The 20943-nt window shown below is 41.2% G+C and overlaps 1 protein-coding gene across 1 annotated transcript; it reads left to right on the top strand.

Moving 5' to 3' along the window:
* Positions 1 to 4793: 4793 nt before the first annotated feature.
* On the top strand, positions 4794 to 20707 carry lrrc4bb (leucine rich repeat containing 4Bb). Its single transcript, XM_017460965.3, has 3 exons — positions 4794 to 4897; positions 9774 to 10197; positions 17379 to 20707. The coding sequence occupies exons 2-3, from the start codon at positions 9955 to 9957 to the stop codon at positions 19317 to 19319; spliced, it is 2184 nt and encodes a 727-aa protein (XP_017316454.1). The 5' UTR covers positions 4794 to 4897; positions 9774 to 9954; the 3' UTR covers positions 19320 to 20707.
* The last annotated feature ends 236 nt before the right edge of the window (positions 20708 to 20943 follow it).

Here is a 20943-nt window from a genome sequence, read left to right as displayed (position 1 = left end):
AAGTATTTTATAATTAATGCAAGATTTTACTGGGAGCCAATGCAGTATTGATAATATCGGTGTGATATGGTCGTATCTTCTAGTTCTAGTTAGGACTCTAGCAGCTGCATTCTGGACTAATTGGAGCTTATTTATATTCCTACTGGAACATCCAGACAGTATGGCATTACAGTAATCTAATCTAGAGGTGACGAATGCATGAACTAGTATTTCCGCATCATGTAGTGACAATATGTTTCTTATTTTAGAAATATTTCTGAGATGAAAGAAGGCTATCCTAGTAATATTATCTACATGAGCATCAAATGATAGACTGGAGTCAATAATCACTCCAAGGTCTTTAACTGCTGTACATGATGAAACAGAAAGACCATCCAGAGTAACCATGTGATCAGAAAGAATACTTCTAGCTACATGTGGGCCTAATAAAAGTATTTCTGTTTTATCAGAATTAAGTAGAAGGAAGTTAATTAACATCCAATGTCTAATGTCCTTTACACAATCCTCAACTTTACTAAGCTTCTGTCTGTCCTCTGGCTTCGCTGAAACATACAACTGTGTATCATCAGCATAATAGTGGAAGCTAATTCCATGTTTACGAATAATTTGACCTAGGGGTAGCATATATAAAGTAAAGAGCAGTGGGCCTAAAACAGAACCCTGTGGAACTCCAAAAGTAACCTCAGTACGCATGGAGAATTCACCATTTACATCTACGAACTGATAACGATCGGTCAGATAAGACCTGAGCCAGGAGAGGACTGTTCCCTTAATACCAACAACATTTTCTAATCTATCAAGTAGAATAGTGTGATCTATAGTATCAAAAGCTGCACTAAGGTCGAGTAACACAAGCATCAATGATTTTCTCAACTGTGTTCACTATCCACTGCAGGGTTTTATGTTCTGAAACAGTGCAATTTCCAAAACAGGCAGTGATACAGCTGTTCAGGATGCTCTCATTAGTTCCTCTGCAGAATGTTGTGAGGATGAGGGAAGGGAGATGTGCGTTTCTTACCTTCTCAGAAAGTAGAAGTCTCTTTTGATTTGTCCTAGTTCAGAGACAGGTTGTTGGTTCTGCACCAGTCTGTTAGCCGCTGCAAGTCCTCTATGTATGCTGACTTGTCGTTCTTGATGATGCAGTTGGAGTTGTGCATTGCTGCACAGTTGTGAGTCAGCAGAGTGAACAGCATGGACTGAGCACACAGCCCAGTGCTCAGCATGGTGGTGCTGGAGATGCTGTTCCTGAGGTCTCCCAGTCAGGAAGTCCAGGATCCAGTTCCAGAGGGAGGTGTTCAAGCCCAGCAGGTTCAGTTTTCCAGTCAGGTGCTGAGGAATGATTGTGTTGAATGCTCAACTGAAGTCTATGAACAGCATTCAAACATACTTGTCCTTTTTGTCCAGGTGGGGGAGGGCCAGATGTAGGGTGGTGATGATTGCCTCATCTGTTGAGCGGTTGGAACAATATGCGAATTGCAGGGGGTCCAGTAAGGAGGCAGCAGGGTCTTGATGTAGCTTGACTATCTTATGACGAGCCTCTCGAAGCACTTCATGATAATGGATAATGGATGAGTGCAACGGGATGGTAGTCATTGAGGCAGGTCACTGAAGACTTCCTCGGCAAGGGGGCAAAGGTGGTGGCCTTGAAGCACGTTGGAATGACAGCGCTACATAGAAGTCGTTTAGTGCATCTGGAAGGGAGGCATCACTGTCAGAGGTGGGTGATGTCCTGTATTTGCTGATGGCCTGAATACCCTGTCACGTGTGCCGCATGTTGCCACTGTCCGGAAAGTGACTGTGGATTTTCTGGGCATGTGCTCACTTTGCCTCTCTTGGGTCTTGAGTCTTGGGTCCTCAGTAGCGCACGCACGTCCGCTGTCATTCATGACTTCTGGTTTGAGTGTGTGGTGATAGTCTTGGAGACAGTGACATCATCAATGTCCTTGCTGATATAGCTGGCCACTGATGCCATGTATTCCTCCAAGTTGGTGGAGTTGCTGTTGGTTTCAGCCTCCCTGAACATGTCCCAAGCAATGTGCTCAAAACAGTCCTAAAGGTTTTCACTGCTTCAAAACTGGTTTGGAGTATCTGACGAGCGATCTGTATGCTGGGATTTAGCAGAGATGTGGGCTGAGTAGCCGAGGTGGGGGTGGGGCTCCACCTGGTACGCACTGGGGATGTTTGTGTAAGGTCCAGCACGCTCCTTCTTGTTTCAAAGTCCTCATGTTGATGGAATTTAGGGAGCACTGATTTGAGATTCGCATGGTTGAAATCCTTGGCAATGATGAACAGTCCATCGGGGTGTGTGTTCTGCAGTTCGCTAATAGCCCCAATCAGTTCACAGAGCACCTCCTTAGCATTAGCACTGGGGGGAATGTACATACTTAATATAAGGACAGTGGTGAATTCCCACAGTAAATAATATGGTCTGCATCTAACATTTGCAAACTCCACCAGCAATGAGCAGTAACTAGAGACTAGCATAGAGTTCTTGCACCTTTCAGTGTTGATCTAAATACAAAAGCCTCCATCGCGAGTACTACCGCAGAGAGCTGCATTTCTGTCGGCACAAAACGAAACGAGCCCGACTGGTTGAATGGCGCTGTCCGGAACTCGATCGCTGAGCCACGTATCCATGAAAACAAAGATGCAGTAGTCTCTAAATTCACACCGTGTAGTCTGCTGGAGTCTGATGTAGTCCAATTTACTGTCCAGAGAGCAGACATACATTGGAGATCAGAATGGATGGGAGAGTCGGCCGGCTAGGGTTTGCTTTTAGCCTAGAATGGACCCTTGCCTTTTGTGGTGTTTCCGCTTCCACGCACACCGCTTATGATGTCCCCTCCCCAGCCACAGGCATCAGGCTACGTCAAGGACTGGAGGCCTGGTCCCTGCAACATGCCGAGATTGCATAGCATCTCCAGCAGCTCATCATGCAGGTTGTTTGTTGCATGATTTCTGTACTTTAGCAGTGTCTGATGATGGTAGCCACAAACACCGTTTGTTCCAATGTCCATGTGCCATAAAAATTGGACTAAGAAACAAAACTAGCATCATTTTGATCAGAAAATCATGATTATGATCAGAAAATCAACAATCTGAATGGTTAAAAAAAAATCAAGGTGTTCGAATGGCCAAGTCAATGTGCAGTCCTCAACCCCATTGAGATGCGGTGGTGGGATTTTAAGAGAGCTGAGTATATACGAATGCCCTCAAACATCCATAAACTGAAGCAATGTTGTAAAGAAGAGTGGGCTAAAATGTGAGAGACTGATAAACTCCTACAGAAAACATTTACTTCAAGTTATTGTTGCTAATGGTGGTTCTACATGTTAATGAATTATAGAGTATACTTACTTTTTTCCTCTCCTGGCTTCAGACTGTTGGTTTACATTTTGGGGAAAAATGACTAAATATTGAAAGCTGTTGTGTTTTTTTGTTGTCACTTGAGGTTATTTGTTTATAGAAGTTGGTGAGGACCACACAATTGTTATTTAGGCCCTGATAAATAAATACATAGAACTGAAGGAGGTTTTACTTTCTTTATACCATGACTGTATATACTGACTACTGATAGTTCTGGATTCTGGAGTCACCACACAAAGCAGCAAGTGCGAGTGTGAATGTAGGGTAACAGCATTAATCACAGTGAGGACATGTCGAACCTTTGAAATCTAGTAGTTAATTGTTTGTGAAACAATTTTATTGACAAAGTAGATTTTAACTGATGAACCTACAGAATGAAATGCTATAGTGTTTATATCATAAAATAGTTAAACAAGTCATTCAGCTAGAATCGCTTTCTTCATTTGAGTCAGCACAATGGAACTATTTATACAGCATCAGTGTTTAAGGATGTAGATTAATTCATATATTAATGACTAACTGATTTTTAAATTAGGTTGTCCATTCAAGTTCAAGTTTATCCTAGATACTTCACAAAGCTGGAATTTATGGAAGAGTGGAAAACACATGTATGAAATCCTGTTTGGAAACTCACATGGAAAAAGGTTCTCTGGTTTAATGAGTGGAGAACACACACACACGGAAAAATTTCCCCGGGGTATTGCAGTGTGTTTATAGGTTCAGTTTGGAGATTAAACCTGTGTGTTAGTGTGTGTCAGATTGTGCTAGAGTGTGTTCATGTATGTTAGTGTATGTTAGTCCCATAACTTATTCTAAGGTAAGCATGATCAAAGCTCAAAGTAAGGGTATTAATGGTCAAAATTATTAACTGTGATGTTTATTAATGGTCATAAATATTAATCATCACATATATTAATTGTCAGAAATATTAAGGGTCACGTGTATTAAGGGTCATGTGTATTAATTGTCAGAAATATTAAGGTTCACGTGTATTAAGGGTCATGTGTATCAATTGTCATAAGTATTAAGGGTCAAGTGTATTAATTGTCAGAAGTATTAATGGTGATCCTTAATACTTATTTATACAGTATCTGAACATTAATACCCGTACTTTGAGCCTTGAGCATGTTTACCTTTACCTGAGAATCAGTTACACACACACACACACACACACACACACACACATACACACACACACACATACACACACACACACACACACACAAGAACATACACTAGCACAATCTGACACACTAACACACAGGTTTAATCTCCAATCTGAACCTACAAACACACTGCAACACCCCGGGAGAGATGTTTTCCGTGTGTGTGTGTGTGTGTCTCCTGCGTTACGCAGTTTGCGTAAGCCCTGCGCGTGCCCCTCCTCCTCCACCCCTGCACATCGCTTGTGCGCAGTTTCCAGCATGTGAAGCTCGCGTGCGTTTTGTGCGCTAATCAGAGCTCCGCGCGCGCTCCGGTTTCACGGATTTACTGGGGATAAAAACGCGGAGGAGCAGGACTGACGGATGAGGTAGGGATGATCATCGCTTTATTCACACTGAGATGTGTGTGTGTGTGTGTGTGTGTGTGAGAGAGAGAGAGATTTATTGTTATGGTGTGTGTTTTTGGATTATGATGGTCGGGAATGTTAATGACAGCGAGCTGTATAAAGGCGGTATTGTGCGGACAGGCGCCCCTACATTAATCCAGCGTGTGCGAGCTCGTGTGTGTGTGTGTGTGTGTGCGCGCGCGACATTTTCACAGTAGGTCGATTTTTAGCGTCCTAAATCCGATCTGTTTTTCGTTGTGCGTGTTAGCGTTTACAGTCGCGCGCTTTTGTGTGTGTGTGTGTGTGTGTGTGTGTGTGTGGTGAGGCCTAATTGTTTGGCTGCGTTTGTGTAAATCTCCGCAGTCCTTCTCTCATTAACATTAATAATCTTCTGCCTTTGCGCGCGTGCTTCTGCTTGTTTTTATTTAAATCGATGTTAAAAGATTTATTTATTTATTACTTTATTGTATTCACTCGTTTCTAGCCACCCTTTTCTCAGTTTCGTTGTTTTCCTTCCTCTGTTATCGTGTGTGTGTTTGCGCGCGCGCGCGCGCATCGCCGCCACCCAGCATCCTGCATCATACTCAGCCGTTGTCATGGTGACGGTGATCGGAGTGCGCGCGTCCGAGAGAGAGAGAGAGAGAGAGAGAGAGAGAGAGAGAGAGAGAGAGCACATCACGCGCCACCGGTCCTCCTGTCCTTTATGTGAGCACATACATACTACATAGTGACTGCTGTGCAAGACACACACACACACACACCCACACACACCCACATTATATATATATATATATATATATATATATATATATATATATATATATATTTACGGCACGTGCGCGTGCACAAACATACAGTTGCAATGATAATTATTCACCCCCAATGCAAATCAGGTTTATTGTCAAGATGTACAGACTTTCAGCTGTTTGTGATGAACACATCAAACAAGCAGTTGAAATAGTTCAACACAATGAATGCTTCAAGTGTTTTCCCCAAATTCAACTGAAAATGACTTCTCCAGTTTCAAAATTATTCACCCCCTTCATGGCAAACATCCTTAGTACTTAGGAGAGCACCTTTTGCTGTTATGAACTGCTGCAAACGAGATGCAGAGCTTCTGCAGCGTTCCTGAGGAATCTTCCCCCGTTCCTCATGAGCACTGGCCTCCAGTTCAGTAATATTCTTGGGCTTGCATGCGGCAACCGCCTTCTTCAAATCTCACCAGAAATTTTCTATGGGGTTCAAGTCAGGTGACTGTGATGGCCCTGTAGAATCTTCCAGAACTTCTTCTGCAACCAAGCCTTGGTGGAATTTGAGGTATTTGGGATCATTGTCCTGTTGGAAGGTCCAATGACACCCAAGCTTCAACTTCTTCACAGACTGCATGAGGTTTTCTTCTAGGATTTCCTGATACTTCACTGAATCCATCTCGCCTTCCACACGCTGCAGGTTTCCAGTGCCAGAGGATGCAAAGCAGCCACAGAACATCACCGAGCCTCCACCATGCTCGACTGTGGACAGAGTGTTCTTTCTTCATTCTTTTTCCTCCAGACATACCGCTGATCCATCGTGCTGAAAAGTTCCAGTTTTGTTTTATCGCTCCACAGAACAGATTCCCAAAACTTCTGTGGCTTATTTATGTGACTGTGAGCGACTTTTCTTGTGCTTTTGGTTCAGTAGTGGTGAATGTCTTGGAGTTCTGGTATGGAAACCTTCTGCGTTTAGTATGCACCTTACCGTGCTCACTGAAACCTCAGTGCCTGTTACACCAAGTCTTGCTGCAGAACTTTTGCAGTCACTCGAGGGTTTTTCACAACCTGCCTTCTCTCAAATCTACTTGCAGCCGTCAATAGCTTCCTTTTTCTGCCCTGACCAGGTATTTCATGAATTTTCCACCCCTAGCCAGTTCATGTATTTCATGTGTTCCAGCTCAAACAAACCTGGTGCAGCTAATGAAGCCCTTGATTAGTTTAATATCATGTGTGCTTTAGACAACACCTGTGTTACATATTTGTGCTGTTGTGAGGAATTCTATTCAGGGGGTGAATAATTTTGATTGCAACTGTATGTGATTAACATGATCCAGTGTTGAAAAGATTGCTAATGATAAATTAACAGAGTTAACTCTCTGAAGTAAATAAACAATAAGTAAGTACTTTATCCTGGTCAGGGTGGCGGTGGGTCCAGAGTCTACTCCGGGAACACTGGGGGAGGAATATACCCCGGATGGGACCCAGAGATTCACATCTAGAACCAATGTAGTGCAGCCAATCCACCTACTGGCATGTTTTTGGAGGTGGGAGGAAACCAGAGAACCCAGAGTAAACCCATATGGACAACATGTGAAGTTCCACACAGACAGTAACTCGAGCTCTGCATTGAACTCTGGAGCTGTGAGGACACAACATTACCTGCGGTACCAACGTGCCACCGAATAACCAAAGTAATTGTAATAATAATGTGAATAACATGCTTCCAATTCTTCCGATTCCTTCATATCTGCATTTTCTCATTAATTTCACACACACACACACACACACACACACACACACACACACATTTCTTATTTATTCTGTTTAAAAGTAAAACTGTTATGTGGCACTGCCCCTTCGGTCTGTGTATAACAAACTTCAACCACAGTTTATTAAAAGTTTTTGGCGTACATGTCATCATCTCTGTGTGTGTGTGTGTGTGTGTGTGTGTGTGTGTGTGTGTGCGTGCGTGTGTCTGTATGTGTGTACTGAGGCCTAAACACATAGAGCAGTATAAACTTTTCTGTATTCTTCTTCTTCTGGACTCCATCACTCTGCTCCGATATCAGTTCAAGGTCTGTACAGTGTCACAGCGTGTGATGGGGTAGTTACCTCACTGTAGACTTTTTCAGGATATAGATTCAATTGCAATGTCTTTTTTTGCTCAGTGCACAGATCTTCCCCACAGAACCTTTGTCTTACAGCTGGAATTGATGTGATTTTATTGTAAATTTAGCTTTCTAAGATTTAGCTTTCAGTTTAGATGGGATTAGTTTTCCATGTGTGGCTGTGTCTCAGGTGGTAGAGCGGGTTGTCCACTAATCGTAGGGTTGGTGGTTCGATTCCCGGCCCGCATGACTCCACATGCCAAAGTGTCCTTGGGCAAGACACTGAACCCCAAGGTGCTCCCAATGGCAAGCCTTGCATGCAGCTCTGCTACCATTGGTGCGTGTGAGTTTGTGTGTGAGTGTGTGTGTGTTAATGGGTGAATGAGAAACAGTGTAAAGCACTTTGTAGGACTGCTAAGCGCTTAAAAAAGCGTTATACAAGTTCAGACCATTTACCATTCCATGGGTGGGTGTGTAATGTAATTATGGGTGTCCTGCCTTTGAAAATTGTATTTTTATTTATTTTCTCAGTATTTTTTAAAGGTACTTTCCCTTGTGGACTCTTATTCTGAAAAAAACATTCTTACAGGGGTCAACACACTCATGTTCAGATGTTTATAGAGAAGTGAAGATGCAGTTAAAGTTAGGAATGCAAACTTACAGTGGAAAACAGTAAAGAATAATTACCAAGGAAAGTTATGTCTTGGGACTTTATTGTAAAGTGTTAACTATCTGTATATCAGAGTACAGTACAGTTCTGTGAGGACAGAAAACTGGGATTTTAGTCCTAATCGCTCATGTCGGTAATCTCTTTTTTATGGAATGCATATGCAAATGACTGGAAATATCTGGAAACAAAAAACAAAAAAAATTAAACCGAGTTTATAACACAGAACAACAAAATATAGCTGATATAAATATATAGATGCTTCCAGGGGTCTTCGGTAAGTTACTGAGTTCCATGCCTCCTACAACAAGCGCTTATAATAAAGGACAAAACAATCAGTGTGTATTAAAATGAGGTGAGTGTAGTACACAGTATAGCGTGGTAAGAATGTGTACATGTAGGCATGCTCTGTGATTTATACATGCAACACTTATCCTGTGTGAATCAATCAGAATTATGACAGGAGTTTTCTGACAACATTACTGAACACACACGTCTGAAAATCTTATTGCAGAAAAATATTCGATTTTTTTTTCTTTAAATAAATTTTCCTTGAACATGAACTTGTGACATTTTTAGACTAGGGTATTATACTGTGAAAATTCCAAATTGTAACACCTTTACAATCCACTGCAGTGTGTTCTGATTGGCGGAGAGCAGTACACTGTGTTCTGATTGGCTGAGAGCTGTACACTGTTTTCTGATTGGCTGAGAGCTGCACACTGTTTTCTGATTGGCTGAGAGTAATCTCATTTCAAAGAAATTTACTATTGGTTCACTGTTGCTCTGGCTGTATCCCCTCATCACTGTTCCCTCATTTCTGCCTTAGGGGTTTCCATGGTTTTCATCATTTCTTTTTTTTTTTTCTTCTATAGTTTCAATGAGTTCGCTAGGTTAATTGTTTCCTATTGTTTCTTTGTCTATCTATGTTCCAGGTGTTTCCAGGTGTTTCTTAGTTTCCAGATGCTCTTCAGTTTCATTGTTCCTAGTTTCCAGGTGTTTTCTACTTTCCTGCTGTGTTATAGTTTCCTGGTATTCCATAATAACCTTGTTCATACTTTCCATGTTCCCTACTTGAGTCTTTAGAGTTCCATAAACACTGAGTTTGTGTTGGTGATTAATGAGAGGAGTTGTGAATAATAAGACTGAGGAAAATGTTAATAAGCATTAAATAAAAGCAGTCCTCAGCAGTGCACAGTGCATTTTGGGGCTAACATGCTTTGCTAAGTGAAATCTAATTCGGATGCGTGTATGCACTTTAATGACCCTGCTAACCTCTCACTCTCCCCTGCCCTTGTCTCTCTCTCTCTCTCTCTCTCTTCTCTTTGCAGTGGTGTGACATCTCCTCAGAAGACTTAAGGCTGAAACTACTTACAAGTCCATTTAATTCTCATTAGTCCGCTTGCACATTATAATGAATATTTGAACAAAAAATTGTTCACACCTCCTGCCATTCCAGTGCTGGTAAATCAGATCTTTTGGAATAAGGGGGTGGGACATGACTCATTGGCCATGTTGGCTGCCATGTTAACAGGCCTCTGTAGCCCCTTCCCCCTCCTCTCCTTAGTCCAGCTCTTATTATGGCCATATCTCAGTGGACCACAACTGGCTGAGGCGGCTCCCCCTTGCCCTGCCCCCTGTACCTGCTCCAATCAGGCGAGTAGGGTGATTTGTACCAGAAAGGGACTGGATGAAGTCCCACAAAGCATCTCAGTCAACACACGATACCTCAACCTGCAAGAAAACTCCATACAGGTAAATTCCCTAAACTCCATACAAGTAAACCTTGTAAAAATGAACAAGGCGAAATGAAGCTAACTATTTCCATAATTCAGTTTAATAAGAGAATATGACTGCAATGTGATTCAAAAGAAACTCACAGGTTTCCTGTTCATCTGTACAAAATATGATAAAACAAGCATTTTAGAAAATATGACAGCACCGGGGTGCACAGTGGCTTAGTGGTTAGCACGTTCGCCTCACACAGGGTTGGGGGTTTGATTCCCACAGCGGCCCTGTGTGTGCGGAGTTTGCATGTTCTCCCCGTGCTGCGGGGCTTTCCTCGGGGTACTCTGGTTTCCTCCCCCAGTACAGAGACATGCATGGTAGGCTGATTGGCGTGTCCATAGTGCATGAATGGGTGTGTGAGTCTGTATGTGATTGTGCCTTGCGATTGATTGGCACCCCGTCCAGGGTGTACCCCGCCTTGTACCCCAATCTCCCTGAGATAGGCTCCAGGTTCCTCATGACCCAGTAGGAAAAGGGTATAGTGGTCCCACCCACCTTAATTAAGGTAAAAAAAATGCCCACTCCCACCCACTTGCATAAGAGTAAAATCCATCCACTCCAACCCTGTTCTTCTTGACAGAGGTCTGAGATCTGACTAAACTAAGGCAGGGGCTTCATATTCAAGTACATACAGTAAATTTATTGATATGTCTCTCTGAGAAGCTGCATGTCACTGATCCCCTAAACAATAAAATATCAAGCTTTGTTATGGGCCGTCAATTTAACAGTGCAGAATTGTGTAAAAAAATTCTAAATAGACTGTAAATTTCTCTCGTTCCAAGCGTAAAACCTGTCAGTGATTGTAGAGAATCACATCAAAATCATGAAAATTGAGAATACAATTTAGGATGACATGTTATTAATTCAATTCAATTCAGTTTTATTTATATAGTGCTTTTAAAAATGGACATTGACCCAAAGCAGCTTACAGAAATCTGGATATGCATTTTAATTTTATATTTATCCCTAATGAGCAAGCCAGAGGTGACAATGACAAGGAAAACTGCGTGAGGAAAGAAACTTGAGAGGAACCAAACTCAAAAGAGAACCCATCCGGATGAGTGTCATGGGTGACACCGGAGAGTGCAATCATAAATAATTTCACTTCTATAACTATAGACTATAGAGAGTGCATTGAGAGGAACTTGAGTATGAGCATCAGAATTATTTTTTATTTCAACTTCATCTTATCAAAGTGAAGTTATAGACTGTTCAATGATTAAGGCTTGATCGTGAACTGTTTTTTGAACAGTGTGGTCGGTAGGCTAACCAAGGAAAAACATCCACAACCATCCTTATGGTGTCTGTGTGATACCATCCACAGTAAACCCATGGTGTTCTGTAGGTTATCTATTAGGGGCCATCCTCAGCAGCAGAGAGTGAGTTTCAGGTCAACAAGGCTCCAACCAAAAGTAGGGCATCAGGATGGATAAGGCAGGTTTGGAGGGCAGAAGGAGTCAGGATCACTGGTATCTCAGGAGTATCATGTGTAGCTCGACAAAGAGAGAGGTGGGGGGGACATATTATTAAGAATGCTCTTGTCCTGTAATTGTTAAAGAAAATGTACATTGTGTTCAGAGTGAAAGCAGGGACTCCAGCAAGGTTAGCTATGACATCATAACTAAAAGGGAGAACCAGAGGGGAACACAAACATGAGGACTCCCTGGGACACAATGCAGCCAGTCACTCCACCATCAACACACCTGGGTGAAGGTGTGAAAGTGGGGGGTGACAGCATCCAAACATCCCAGTTCACCACAACACTCTATACCTGTGAGCCTCTAGATCTGCTCCTTTACCTGAGAAAAAAACTATTCTCAAAAATCTTGAGTGAACAATTATATTTAAAGCCTAGACTTAAACACTGAGACTGTGTCTGAGTCCTAAACACTAATTGGAAGACTGTTCCATAACTGGGGATTTGTAAGAGAAAGCTCTTCCCCCTGCTGTAGTCACTTCACTATTCACTATTCGAGGTACCAACAAATAGCCTGCACCTTTTGATGGAAGGAGGCATGGCGGATCATAAAAGACCAAAAGTTTGCTCAGGTACTGTGGCGCGAGACCATTTAGTGCTTTATAGGTCAATAATTGTATTTTATAATCAGTGCGAGATTTCACTGGGAGCCAATGCAGTGAGGATAAGATCGGGGTGATGTGGTCGTATCTTCTGGGTCTAGTTAGGACTCTAGCAGCTGCATTCTGGACTAACTGGAGTTTGTTTATGCTCCTACTGGAACATCCAGACAGTACGGCATTACAGTAATCTAGTCTAGAGGTGACGAAAGCATGAACTAATATTTCTGCATCATGTAGTGACATTATATTCTTAGCAATATTTCTGAGATGAAAGAAGGCTATCCTAGTAATAGTAATATTTTTTTTAAATAATAAGTTTTTTTTAATTGATCACATATAGATATGCACAGTGAAATTCTTTTCTTCGCATATCCTAGCATGTTAAGAGGTTGGGGTCAGAGTGCAGGGTCAGCCATGATACAGCACCCCTTGGAGCAGAGAGGGTTAAGGGCCTTGCTCAAGGGCCCAACAGTGGCAGCTTGGCAGTGCTGGGGCTTGAACCCCTGCCTTCCAATCAGTAACCCAGAGCCTTAACCACCAAATCACCACTGCCTCCTAATCTAGTAACCTAGTAATCAGGCCACTGTTTCTCTCATATTATTTTACATGTAAGTGGAGCTACCTTATCGAGATTGTAGCAGAATGCTGACCCTAAGCATTCAGTTGCCTGATCATGGTCCATGGGATCAGACAGTGATCAAGTCAAGGTTGATAACTCGAGGAGATTATTGATAAAACTATGTACAGGAGCTAGTGTGCATATGTTATAGTACACACCTGAACAGTTAATAGCTTCAACAAAACAGACTTCATGTAGAAACTGTAATGAATTTCCTGGTTACACAACTGCACTATTTGAGCATGCAGTATTAGTACATTTATAGAAGGGGTGTATTTATTTATAATCCAGTGTCACCCAGATGAGGGTTCCCTTTTGAGTCTGGTTCCTCTTAAGGTTTCTTCCTCATATCGTCTCAGAGTTTCTTCTTGCCTCCATCACCTCTGGCTGCTCATTAGGGATTAATTTACACATTTACATTCTGAATTTGTATATTTCTGTAAAGCTACTTTGTGACAATCTTTACTGTTAAAAGTGCTACACAAATAAAATGTAATTGAAATGAATTGAATAATAGCTTCAGACTGGGGTAGTGTGACTATATTTTCTGTATTTAATCCGTATGTTAGTATCGGGTCAAGAGTGTGACCATCATTATGAGTGGGTGCTATTACATTCTGATTGACCTCTACTGAATCTAAAATGGACACAACCACTGTTATTAGAGGGTCTTCTGGATTATCAAAATGAATATTAAAGTCTCCAACAATTGCTGCTTTGTTTACAGAGACAGATAAGTTTGAGATAAAACCCACAAATTCATGAAGAAATTAAGGATAGGGCCATCTGGGTCTGTAAATAAGAACTAGTGGAAACAACTGGGTAGACCTATTTTTTGTGGCTCCGTATTTTATGTTAGTATAAAGAACTTCAAATGTGTCAAATTCATGTCCAGGTTTTTGCGTGATGCCTAGAATAATATGTGACACCTCGTACTCTGCTAGTTTGACAAGGGCAATGTATATAATGTATTTGGGGGACTAGCTCTACTTGCTACATACTCATGTGGTTTTAATCCATGTTTCTGTTAAACACAGTACATTAAACTCCTGATCAGTAACTGTTTCATTAACAATAAGCACTTTAGCCATAATAGATCTAATATTTAACAGTCCTAACTTCAGCTCAAAGGTGCATTCAGTATGATTTAATTTTATGTTAATTAAGTTACTAAAACAAACTTTGTCTATATTTTTGTTTATCTGAGGGAAGAGACAGTCTTAGTATGGTGGAGCCTAAGTGACGACTCAGTGCAGCTAGCATACGGTCGATTTAGCCGGCTTGTCTGCTCCCTGGCCTTGGCTCTGGATTGCCAACGATTAACTAGACCTGTTCTGAGACTATGTGCTATACCTCAAGAAATGAGAGCAGCACCTTCCCGAGTGGGCTGGATACCGTCCCGCCCTAACAGGCCAGCCTTGGCCTTAAAACTACTCCAATTATCTAAAAAGCCAACATTGTATTCAGATTCCTGGACATCCAGGAGTTAACCGGCTGTAATCTACATCACCATACCACACTGGGATCGCCTTTGCTAATTTACACACCTCTATAATGTTACTCTAAGTGATTTCTGACTGACAAAGGCATATACTGTAGTGTTAGCGCTTATATTATCTTCAAAAACCTAGGCTTGATTTAGATCCTACCTGCTATGTCCGGCACTCTGGCTAATGGTATAAACCTAACTAAAGATGCTGGAGCCCCTAACGGCCTAAAGGCCCTAAAGGCCCTAAATTTCACATACCATAAAAATAGAGTCTTCTATAAAAGAGCCCTTTCAACAGGTTTCTCAGCGGCTGCCTCACTGAGGAGAGCAAACCAGTTGGACACGTGAAGCGGAGAGGAGTGGTGCTCCCATGAGTGAGCCTTAGCGCTAGCTTTGGCTTTGCAATTATGCCTCTGAGTCGTCACCCATTCACCCCGCTGTGAAGGCTCTAATGCCAGAGTTGGGGGATTGCTGTTTGTCCTTAAAACATCCAGACTTTTCCCTACAGAAACAATGCTGGTCTCACTCTCACTAACTCTCTCTAGCATCTGCATGCACACTTCTAATCGTTTCCACCTGAGTGCTAATAAATAAACACTTATCAAAAATAATGATGGAGGAAGAATGACTAAACATCCTGCCTTCAAGACACTGAATGTTTGCTGTGTTGAAGGTTAGGCTTCCCTTAGTTGTGGCGTTATAAAGATGAATTTAGGCAGCAGGTCCATCATAATAAATACCAGGTGCACACGTCATACAACATATTACATATAGACTCATGAATTAGAGAAATGTTCACCAACATCAGCAGTACAACATGAGAGACCAGTAGAACTGTGTGTTACAGTACACTGGCTTTAGACGGTATGAATCTCTGCTGATTTTGCTGTCACAGACTAAAATCACACATTGTATAATGATTCTTTGGTTGTGAGCCAATTTAATGTCCAAAAACCGTCGACGACAAAGTTTGATCAGTGTGAGAAATTTCTTATTAAAGTCTCAGAGGGTGAGCTCTGCAACAACATTAAAAACCAAGTCTTATCTCAGACTCACAGGACCGCTGTAAATATGGTAGCAGTGATGGAGACACGTAAACTAAACATGCTAATGTACAAAGACAAAATGGTAGTGATATTTAATTAATCTGTATAACGTGTGACGTTTGCTTAGTTATTGTTTTTCTACTATACTGCCTTGTTATTGTTATTATTACCTTATTGTGTTTTGTTCTTTTGTCTGTTAATAGTGCATATTGGTAAACTGTGGAAATGCAGCGGCATGTGCTAGCTTTTGCATCGAATCCTCAAAACAGTCAAATCAGTCAAAAATCTAGCATACACAATTACACAATAGTAACAATAAACAATAAAATAACTATTGTGCACATGTGAACCTCATAGTAAAGTATGAGGAATGGGGTTTAGTGTTCATATGGAATGTGTAAATGTGAATCAGAGACACAGATGTGGCTATTTATCAGATCATTAATGCTTCAGTTGAGCATTTGGGAAAGCACCACTAACCTCAATCCACTTTAAATTGTCAGTTTTTTTTCAGTGTTTTGTTAACATGAAACTATCTTTTTATTAATTCAGTTTGGAAAATTATATTAAATATATCATCATATTTAAGCAGTATCACAAAAACAAGAGTTCCTGTTGTAGTGTGTATCATCATGGCTGTTATTTGGCCGTAGGGACGAGGCAGGCAGGTAATCGCAGCATGAATGCTGATGTGTGATACTGCGTCTGTACACTAACTGACATTTTAGACACAGTATCACAGTATGGCCAAATATTTTCTTTACTTTTGCTCCGTGAATGAAAATAGTTCCCAAAGACGCCACAGATGGATAGGGCATTGTCTGTTGCCATGCCAACACAGACAGACTGAGAGCACATAGTAAGTGTAGTAATGGTTTATAAGGAACTAGAATTGGAATTTCATGCAGCAAACACAGACAAGAGTGATAACAGGGCTGTTATACTGAACAGAAATAATTGTAGTATAATATCATATTATACTGTATTATATTATGTTTAATAGATATTACATATAGACGCAGCATTATCCGTAAATGAAAATTCAGTTGAATTGGATGGAATCAACTTTAAAAATGAATGCAATTGATGAATAATCATCTTTATAAAAACATTATTAAAAAACTGAGTAACTAGTCTATATTTACTACATCATTCAATTCAGTAAAAAAATAAAGAATTACAAAAGACAAACATATTGAACCATATTTTTGTCTGTTTAATCCAAAACAGTTGATTTTATTTATTTATTTATTTATGTATTTAGTTTTGGTTTGTCTGCACCTTTTATACTAAGTGTTCTGGCATTTTAAAAGTATATTATTTACATCAGACACAAACACCACAAAATCTGCATCACCGAAATTCAGTTTGTATCCCTTTCTGTTTACTATGGCTTTCCTCAGATCTTGAATAAATGTACTCTGCTGAAAGTAGGGTGTGCTTTATGTAAATTGGACGTATATCAGGGTAAATTGGAGTGTGTTGTGTGCACATGATGTAAATGTAAATAAGGTTGTAGTGGCCAGAGCTTGTTTCTATGTAGCTTAAGCTGATTTCACCATACATTCGAATCTCGTTTCATGAATCAGACACATGTGCTTGTATGATTAAAAGGCTCTGTGTTTTATTAACAATATTATCAATAATGGAAAAAGTTAAATGCACCAGTTAGTGCTCATGTAGATGTGATACAACAGGCTCTAGAACATTTTCAGCTAGCTAGAGTTGTTAAATGGTGGATATTTTACATAATGTATATAATCTGGGAACCAAATGGGTATAATTCTCTTAAAGAACTAGTTATGCCAAGTGAAAAGCATTAGCAATTACATGCTAAGTGAAAATACAGGACATTTAAATTTATTCCACCATTGCCAACATTGCTTTATCTCGTTCTCTTTCTGTCTCTCTGCAGATGATCAAATCTGACACCTTTAAACACCTGAGTCACCTGGAGATCCTTCAGCTGTCAAAGAATCACATTCGTCAGATTGAAGTTGGAGCATTTAATGGCCTCCCAAACCTCATCACGCTCGAGCTTTTCGATAATCTTCTGCCATTGGTCCCATCGCAAGCATTTGAATATCTTAGTAAACTGCGTGAACTCTGGCTGCGAAATAATCCAATAGAAACGCTCCCAGCCTATGCTTTCCACCGTGTTCCTTCCCTCCGTCGTTTGGACCTTGGTGAACTCCGGAAGCTCAGTTTCATCTCAGAGGTGGCCTTTGAAGGACTAGTAAACCTCCGCTTTCTGAATTTGGGAATGTGTGGATTGAAAGATGTTCCAAATTTGACGCCACTCGTGAAACTAGAGGAACTTGAACTTTCTGGGAACCAGCTAGGCGTAGTTCGTCCAGGATCTTTCCAAGGTCTTGTTTCACTTCGCAAGTTGTGGCTTATGCACTCACGCATCTCGCTGATTGAACGCAATGCTTTTGATGACCTGAAGAACCTAGAGGAGCTCAACCTGTCCCACAATTCCTTGCATTCACTGCCCCATGACCTTTTTACACCACTACAACAACTCGAAAGGGTTCACCTGAACCACAATCCCTGGGTTTGTGGCTGTGATGTTCTCTGGCTCAGTTGGTGGTTGAAGGAGACTGTGCCAGATAACTCCACCTGCTGTGCTCGCTGCCATGCTCCGCCTGGCACCAAGGGACGCTACATCGGTGACCTGGATCAGAGAGACTTCACTTGCTATGCCCCTGTGATCGTGGAGCCGCCAACTGACCTGAATGTGACTGAGGGAATGGCAGCGGAGCTGAAATGTCGAACTGGGACATCTATGACCTCTGTGAATTGGTTGACCCCTAATGGAACCCTGATGACCCATGGTGCTTACAAAGTACGAATCTCAGTGTTACATGATGGCACCTTGAACTTCACTAATGTCACCATGCAGGATACTGGGCCATACACCTGCATGGTGACCAACTCGGCCGGAAACACCACGGCAACCGCCGTCCTCAACGTGTCTGCCTCTGACCCTGGCAGTGGATACAGCTACTTTACAACAGTTACTGTGGAAACAGTGGAGACTGGGCAGGAAGTTCACAATTCTGCTCGGCAATTCGTCAATGAGACCTTCATCGGTTTTCCAGGACCAACAGCATCATCAGGGTCAACCGGACCTTCAGGGTCGGTGCCATCGTCCCTGTCACCTCATGTTACTCGTGCTCCAGAGCGCCCTTTCACAGTCTCTATCACTGACGTTGCTAATCTTTCAGGTCTTGAGGACGTAATGAAGACAACAAAGATCATAATTGGCTGCTTTGTAGCCATCACCTTTATGGCTGCTGTGATGCTTGTGGTTTTCTACAAACTGAGGAAGCAGCACCAGCTACACAAGCATCACGGTCCTGCCCGTGCCATAGAGATAATCAACGTCGAGGATGAAATGGGGCCACCAGGGGGTGCTAGTGGCATTGCAGGTGGTTCCACCCTTCACTCCGGGGCAGGACCAGGAACTGGGAGTGGACCTGGACCAAATCTTCGACTCCACGACCCTGAAATTGTCACTCTGCCCAACATCGGGCGCTCAGATCATGTTAATCACTACTACAAAACTCACCACTTTAACAACAACGTCCTGGGACTCAACATGGGGGTGGGGCAAACTGGAAACAAGACAAGCCCCTCCTCCAAAAAACAGGCCCTGTCCACCAATCAGACAGCCACATCTGTTGACTCCACTAATCCTGGATCTGTCTCTCCACCGTTACCGATTCCGATCCCAATGGCAATGACTTTCCATGGAACACTGAAGAGCTTCAGCCACACCCCTAGCTCTCAGAATGAGCCTCTGCTGCTGTCCAATGGGTCCAAGGAGAGTGTGCAGGAAACACAGATCTAAACACACACACAATGAAGTGTTAAGGAGCCAGTGGATATCAACATACAGACATTTGAGATAGTTTTGTTTCGGGGACTCGGAGGATTATAAAATCAAACACATAGTTTGTACAAAGAAATGTGACGGAATTGGCACTACTGCGACATGTGCCAAAGAAAACGCCTTTTGTTTTTGCAGTTTCTACAAAGTTGTATCTGTGTATAAAATATAGTCTATAATCCAAGTAGCGTTAAATCCCTACGTGTTGTTTTGCCACAGGCGAAGAACACTGAAGAACCTGTACGAAATCACACACACTCACTGAGGAGAACTTCACGGATCCATCTCCTCACATGATGTATGTGTGATATAGTGTGTGAGTTTATACTGAAACTGAAACAGACTGTAGTCATCAGAACACACACACACACACACACACAGACACACACACACACACACACACACATCTATCCACTCTCTGACTGCTGAGCTGTAGGATTTTAATGCACAAAATGAGCCTCGGTTTATTAACCGCAACTTCAAACATACTCGATAGTAGATGAGGACATGTGAAGAAAGTTGTGTGTGTGTGTGTGTGTGTGTGTGTGTGTGTGTGTGTGTGTGTGTGTACACTCTGTAAACAAATTGAGTTTCTTGCTGTGTTTTCAGTATCTTTCTGTCTTCACTTTCATCATCTGTCAAATCTAACTTTAACATCAGCTTTATTCTCATTTTCACAACAGCAGCAAACACAATAAATACACAACAATAAATACACAACAAACACAATAAATACACAACAAACACAACAATAAATACACAACAAACACAACAATAAATACAAACAAAATTAATAAACAACAAACACATATTCAGAGTTGGTGAATTAAGTCCAAAAGCTGTCAATAATTTCAGTATTTACACGGGGACATTCAGCATCTGTTTTCAGCATCGGGTTACGCAGTTGCTTAAGTGGATTTTCCGAGTTCCACATTCAGATAATTAAAATCGTGTGTGTGTGTGTGTGTCTGTGGTGTCCAAAACACGGTTTTTCAGTAGAATCTAGACCACTGCTTTTAAACACAAACACTCACCTTTAAACCTGAAAAACATCAGGGATAGAAAATGAGGACTGAAGATGCAGATTGTTTGTGCACAACTTAATGAAGTTGATGAATCAAGGTGATGAAATAGTAATGTGTGTATGGGATGTAGGAGATTTTATCACACTTTTAAGTCTCTATTTTGATTTGTTATATAATAAAATAATGTCAGTGTTTGTGTTAATTCTATGCGCTCTCCTGTAAAAAAAAAAACGTCTATGGTTTGAAGGATGAGCTGACTGAGCACTTGTCTGCTACGCTTACAGAGAAACGTGGATAAAGTTCTGATATTTTTCATTTTTAATAAATAAATAGTGTCATATATATATATATATATATATATATATATATATATATATATATATATATATATATATATATACACACACACACACACACACACACACATATGTGTATCTCAATAAATTAGAATATCGTGGAAAAGTTCATTTTTTCCCTTAATTCAAAAAGTTTAACTTTCATATATTCTAGATTCATTACACATAAAGTGAAATATTTGTAATGAATCTAAAGAATTTATA

Source organism: Ictalurus punctatus, chromosome 1 (genome assembly GCF_001660625.3).
Source record: "Ictalurus punctatus breed USDA103 chromosome 1, Coco_2.0, whole genome shotgun sequence".
Taxonomy (NCBI): domain Eukaryota; kingdom Metazoa; phylum Chordata; class Actinopteri; order Siluriformes; family Ictaluridae; genus Ictalurus; species Ictalurus punctatus.
Note: the sequence above shows the minus strand (reverse complement) of the source record. Positions and strands in the feature narration are given on the sequence as shown.